The 6,000-nt window shown below is 43.5% G+C and overlaps 1 protein-coding gene across 1 annotated transcript in view; it reads left to right on the plus strand.

Moving 5' to 3' along the window:
* CTR9 (CTR9 homolog, Paf1/RNA polymerase II complex component) overlaps positions 1–5,680 on the plus strand; it is a gene marked incomplete at both ends in the record, with an annotated part of 32,143 nt that extends 26,463 nt beyond the window's left edge. Inside the window, 4 exons of the mRNA XM_080705487.1 lie at positions 482–639; positions 1,862–1,958; positions 2,165–2,277; positions 5,236–5,680. Coding sequence (XP_080561613.1) covers positions 482–639; positions 1,862–1,958; positions 2,165–2,277; positions 5,236–5,680 — 813 coding nt within the window. The remainder of the gene's footprint in view (positions 1–481; positions 640–1,861; positions 1,959–2,164; positions 2,278–5,235) is intronic.
* Between the last annotated feature and the right edge of the window lie 320 nt (positions 5,681–6,000).

The raw sequence follows: 6,000 nt of genomic DNA on the forward strand, positions 1-6,000 counted from the left end.
AAAAAGATATATGGTATGATAGTCTCTGATGATGCTAGGCCATAGCAGTGAACCACAGCTCCCAGACAGCCGCATGGTCACTAGGGTAAACAATCAACACTCTATAGTATACCTTGTTGCTAAGCTGTGAGGTTTGCTTGGCGAGGTATATTAAATGCATTTAACTTGTGATGTATTTGTAAGGACCTAATCTATCCTGAGTGGATATTATATATATATCCTATTTAGAAATGCTTTCCAGGTTTGCTAGATGCCTTTTACCTTGTAATGACCTCTTAAGTAGTTGATTTTTTTTTCAAAGTTTTAACCAATTGAGACATAAGAAATCTTTAAATATGGGCCTAACCATGCTCTTTTTCCATGTGACTTAGTAAGAGATCCCTCTTTTGTCAAATGAATGGTAGAATACTTCCTACATCTTAGTAGTCCAGCCCCACATTACACCAGCCTGAAACTGATTATAGTCTTGTTTGGATTTTAGCGTTCTAAGAAAGGAGGAGAATTTGATGAGTTTGTCAATGATGACACCGATGATGACCTACCTATATCCAAAAAGAAGAAGAGACGAAAGGGCAGTGGCAGTGAGCAAGAAGGCGAAGAGGAGGAGGGCGGTGAGAGAAAGAAGAAAAAGAGGAGACGGTAGTATCATCATACTGTTTTAAGTAACATTAGAAAAGTAGCAAAAGGCCTTTCGCCTTCTGAATCTTTGTGTTTAGAATTTATAAACCACAGCTGGGCGTGGTGGCGCACGCTTGTAATCCCAGCATTTGGGAGGCGGAGATGGGAGGATTGGGGTTCGAGGACAGTCTCAGCTACTACTTAGGCCCTTTGTAACTCAGTGAGACCCTGTTTCAAAATAAGAACAAAAAATAGGGCTGGGAGTGTTGCTCGGAGGTAGAGTGCTCCTGAGTTCCAGCCCCAGTACTGCAAAAAAAAAAAAAAAAAAAGAATTTACAAACCACTTGATCTTACTGAACAGTGATGACTTTTTGTGCCCTCCACTTTCAACTTTAATCCTAATATAGACCCCAACACAAATCCCTTGAGTACTTAATTTCCATACATCTCAACAGCTTTCCTTCTGAGAGCTTCAAGTTAGTCACCTCTGCCTTTTTTGTGTCTTCAAAATTGTAATGTTTATTGGAAAATGTATGTGATGTAGAATGAGAAGTTGTAAATTGTGTCCACTCTCATTGCGCAGGTGCGTTCTTGGCAAATCACTGAGCCTCAGTTTCCTGTCTTTACAACAATAATAGTGATACCTATCTCATGATCTCACTCACTATGCAAAATGTGAATATGTATGTATGAAAGCACCCATTGTCATCTGCTGTAAGATAAGGGTGCCCTGCCCATCTGCCACATGGAGGTGCCTCCCAAGTAGTCCTGTCCCTGTCTTGTGGTGCTTTCCTGTCCAGAAACCTTCATTCAGCTGTCTTACCTAGACCTGCCCTTTACAACCCTTGGCCAACTACCTGGGAAAGAACCTGGCAAAATCATTCAGACACAGACCTGTGCCATTGGAATGTGATGAGGACATGAGTAGCAGGCCTGGAGTCAGTTGTTAGAAGGAAGAGGAGGGACAAATGTGGAGATCTGGAGCCTGGATCTTTTCTCACATTGGCAACCACTCTGCTGAGCACAGATTCAAGTGTAGATTAGTGATGGGAGCTATGCAACAACATGGTTTCCGCAGACTCCTAAGACTTGTGTAGCAAGAGTAAGTTTGGCCTCTGCCCTTGGGGAGTGTACAGTGTGGCCGAGGTCAGCACCCATACACAGGGTGACATTTTTGATGGTAAAGCAGTCTTAGACTTTCTAGGCACGAGAGGCTCTTGACAACTCCTTGATGTCTTCACAGACCTCTGAAGGGAGAAGAAGGATCTGATGATGATGAAACAGAAAATGGCCCCAAACCGAAAAAGCGCCGTCCACCAAGAGCAGAGAAGAAAAAGGCTGTAAGTCTAGGACAGTATTTTTTCTGTCCCCAATAGACAGAAAAGATTGTAGTGCACTAAACTTACTCTTTCCCTGCAGCTTCTTCAAGCCCAAGTGCTTGTTTTCATAGTTTATTGGATCATTATAATGCAAACTCAATTTAATAAGATGTTCTAATTAATATAGAGACTTGACTCTTCTATTATGTTTGACATTCTCTCTTTAGCCCAAGCCAGAACGTCTGCCTCCTTCAATGAAGGGAAAAATAAAATCCAAAGCCATAATATCATCAAGTGATGATTCTTCAGATGAGGATAAACTGAAAATTGCCGATGAAGGGTAGGAATTTTTCCCCTGGTAAATTCTTCTAATGATGTGGGTAAACCAAAAGTGATCGTTAAGGAACTTGTCTGGACTAGGAAAAACATATTTTCTTTTTTTTAATATGAGGGAAAACAGACATTTGAAAATTAGAGGAAGAGGGAACAGAGAACGGGGAGAATCACTGTGCCAAAATGTATTTTCAGCTTCTTGCAATCTTATAGCTGGAAGAAACCTCAGCAAACATATTGTTCTAACCCTGTCATTTGACCTACTACATCTACCTCTTTCAAAGGAAAAGTCCTGTTTTGAAATCTTCTTTCTTTATACATATCAGCTGAGATTTCCTAGGTGACATCCTCCTAAATGAAGTGTGTCATTTTGCTGCCCCACCACTGACTGACTAAAAGTACTAGGAATAGCCTGGTCCTGGCTGTGAGGAGACAGGGAATTTCATGGTCATATCCTCCTTGCTGGGCAGTGGTGATTCACCACTGTCTGCTCCCTATGGGCTTACCCTAGACTGCCCCTGCAGGACTCTTAGCTCATAGCCAAGTGGCTGAGTTGTGTTTGTCCCAACTGGCCCCTCAAGCTCTGTTGCTCCCCATTTGGATTCCTAGACCAAGACACATAGGACCATACTTTACCATATTCCTCAGTGGCCAGTCAACATTTTCAGTCAACATTTTCATTCATTCATTCAATCAACACTTGGATCTCTATTCTAAGAGATCGTGTGTTCAGTGCTGGGGATACAAAGACATACAGACCCTTAAGTTCCCCCAAGGAATTCTTCTCTAGAGTCAGCAGAGAATAACAAATAGACCAGAACTACATTATAGTGTGAGAAGTGTTGTCACTTGGGTTTTGCATTAACTTCTCTAGGGACCAGGGCTGATCTGAAGTTGGTGATGGTGGAAGTTGTTAAGAGATGTTTTCAATAAGAGAAAAGTTATTTGAGTTGAATCTTAGAGGAGAATGGTAGTCCTTGTTGGGTAGAGGTGATGAACAGGTCTAACGGGATGAGGGTAGGGAACTGGCATCCTGCATTGGAGGTATGTAGGAAACTGCCTATGCAGATTTGCCATTCTCTTTTGCTGTGAAGGCATTAGCAGACACAAACAAATGCAGATTGCTTTTCCCTAAAACTGCTTTGCTTTGCCCTACAGCATTACCCACTCTGCTGGTTAGAGGAACACATGATAAGTGGGAAGAAATGTGTGGTTTTCAAAGAGTGAGTCCTACTAAACTGTAAAGGTTGGCAGGTTCAATGTGGGCTGAGCCGTAGCCACAACTGTGCCTGAGTCAAGGCCAAGTTTATTTGAGCCATTTGCATCAGTTAAACTGTGTTCTGACTGGGCATGGTAGCCCATGCTTATAATCCCAGTACTTGCGAGGCTGAGACAGGATTGCAGGTTCAAAGCCAACCACAACAACTTTGAGGTTTTCAGCAACCTAGTGTGACCCTTTTTCCAAATATGATATAAAATTGGGCTGGGAGTATAGCTTGGAGGTAAAATGCTTCTAGGTTCAATTCCTAGTACCAAAAAATTTTTTTTAAAAACTGCTAGAGCCGGGCATGGTGGCTCATGCTTGTAATCCTCATGCTTGAGAGGCTGAGACAGTAGGATTGCACAGGTTCAAAGCCAGCCTCAGCTACTTATTGAGGCGTTCAGCAACTTAGTGAGACCCTGTTTCCAAATAAAATATTAAATAGGTCTCGGAGTATAGCCAGAGGTAGAAAGCCTCTGGGTTCCATAGCCAGTACCACCAAAAATAAATAAATAAAAAAATAATAAACTGTGTGCTGACCCCCATGGAATGTGCTTCAGTTAGAATGATGCAAGTTGGCAGCAAAGGACCCACTGACCTTTAAGGTATAAACAATGAATATGCAGTATCCCCTCATAAGTCTCTCTTCTTCAGCTTCTCTCAGAGGAACCGAGGTTACATAATGTGTGTCTGGTTTCTTCCTTCAGCTTTAGACACAAAGAGCCTTTCTTCAGTCATTCACCTCCCTTCCCAGACTGAACTCTGTAGGACTCCATGTTTCTTTCTTAGACTGTGTCATGGAAACCAAAACTGTGGAAGATGCCAGAGAAGGACACATGCTCCAAAGCAGCTATCTCCACGGTTAGGGGTGGGCTCTTGCCTCCAGAGCCTCCAGGAAGCCAAGACTCCCTGGGAGCTGCCACCATGCTGCACACAAGCACAACTTCCCTTTCACATATCAGCTGATGATAGGGAAGATCCGGGCAGAAGTAGACAAGCTGAAGGACCCTGTTAACACAGCCATCATGAGTCTCGTCATGGCACAGGGACCTAGCGCAGTAGCAGATCCCAGGAGAGAAATAGTGACATCAGTGCTCTTCAGGTGTCTGTTAGCATAGACAGCTCATAGGTAGACAATACATAGGAAGGCGATGCATACGACTGGGCATCCTGGGACTCCAGTCCCCATAGCCATTTGAGATCCTGACTTTACCTTCATTGCTATTACTTTGCTTATAGGAATAAATAGGGCCAGAATTATAGCTCAGTGGTAAAGCACCTGCCTAGCCCACAGAAGGCCCTGGGTTCCATCCCCAGCACCACCAGGAAAAAAAAAAGAATAAATAAATGTATCCCTTCCTTTTCCTAATTTTGAATATGAAATTGGGAAATGCTTCATTCTGATGAACAGTTATTCCTGACATCAGCATTTATTTGTGACATTTATTCGTGACAGTCATCCTGTCCCATTTATATTCTGACTTGTAGCTGAAGTACCTTATTTTTTCCTTTTTAATTCCTTTTTTATGGTGAGATACCTCACATTTACAGAGGAGCACATAAAACAGATACACTACATGAACACCATCACCCAGGTGGAGACATAGTGCATTAAGTGCCCTTAGGTTTTCAGAGTGTACTCTGCTCAGCAGAGCGCGTGGTTTTCCGAGTCCTCAGCATGTAACTCACGCTTATCTCTGCCAGACATCCCAGGAACAGCAACAGCAACAGCGACTCGGATGAGGATGAAGGGCCAAAGAGACGTGCCTCCTCAGAGAGTGACTCCGATGACAACCAGAACAAGTCTGGCAGCGAGGCCGGCAGTCCCCGGAGGCCCCAAAGACAGCAGTCAGATGAGGATTCTGACAGCGACCAGCCATCCAGAAAGAGAAGGCCCTCTGGCTCTGAGCAGTCGGACAATGAGTCAGTGCAGTCCGCGCAGTCCGGGAGAAGCCCCTCGGCAGGCTCAGCCGGCTCAGAGAATGACTCCCGTCCGGCCTCCCCGAGTGCAGAGTCTGATGGCGAGTCGGAGCGCGGCTCTGATAACGAGGGTTCTGGCCAAGGCTCTGGCAACGAGTCGGAGCCAGAGGCATCCAACAATGAGGCCTCGGATCGAGGCTCAGAACATGGGTCAGATGATAGCGACTAGGTTTTATTTTATAAAGGAGTTTCATCTCTGGAGGAGACTTTTTTAATATATGAAAGCTGTGATTAAAACGTTTCAGATGTTTGGTCAAACAATGGTGAAATTTTTAAGGCAATTTTTTTTCTATCCGTTTGTATATTACTAAGCCCCAAGAGACATTTCTTGTGCTAGAGTCCAATATCTGAACCTCTTGTGCAAATGAGACTATTCTTCATTGTGGTACAATTCCACCTGTCATATGTGAAAATGCAGTAAAAATAAGCCCAGATGCTAAATCATTCCTACAAAGGTTTGACTGTAACTGTAGCAGGTATCTCTTCTTT

The sequence above is a fragment of the Muscardinus avellanarius genome (assembly GCF_963383645.1).
Source record: "Muscardinus avellanarius genome assembly, chromosome: 1".
Lineage (NCBI taxonomy): Eukaryota > Metazoa > Chordata > Mammalia > Rodentia > Gliridae > Muscardinus > Muscardinus avellanarius.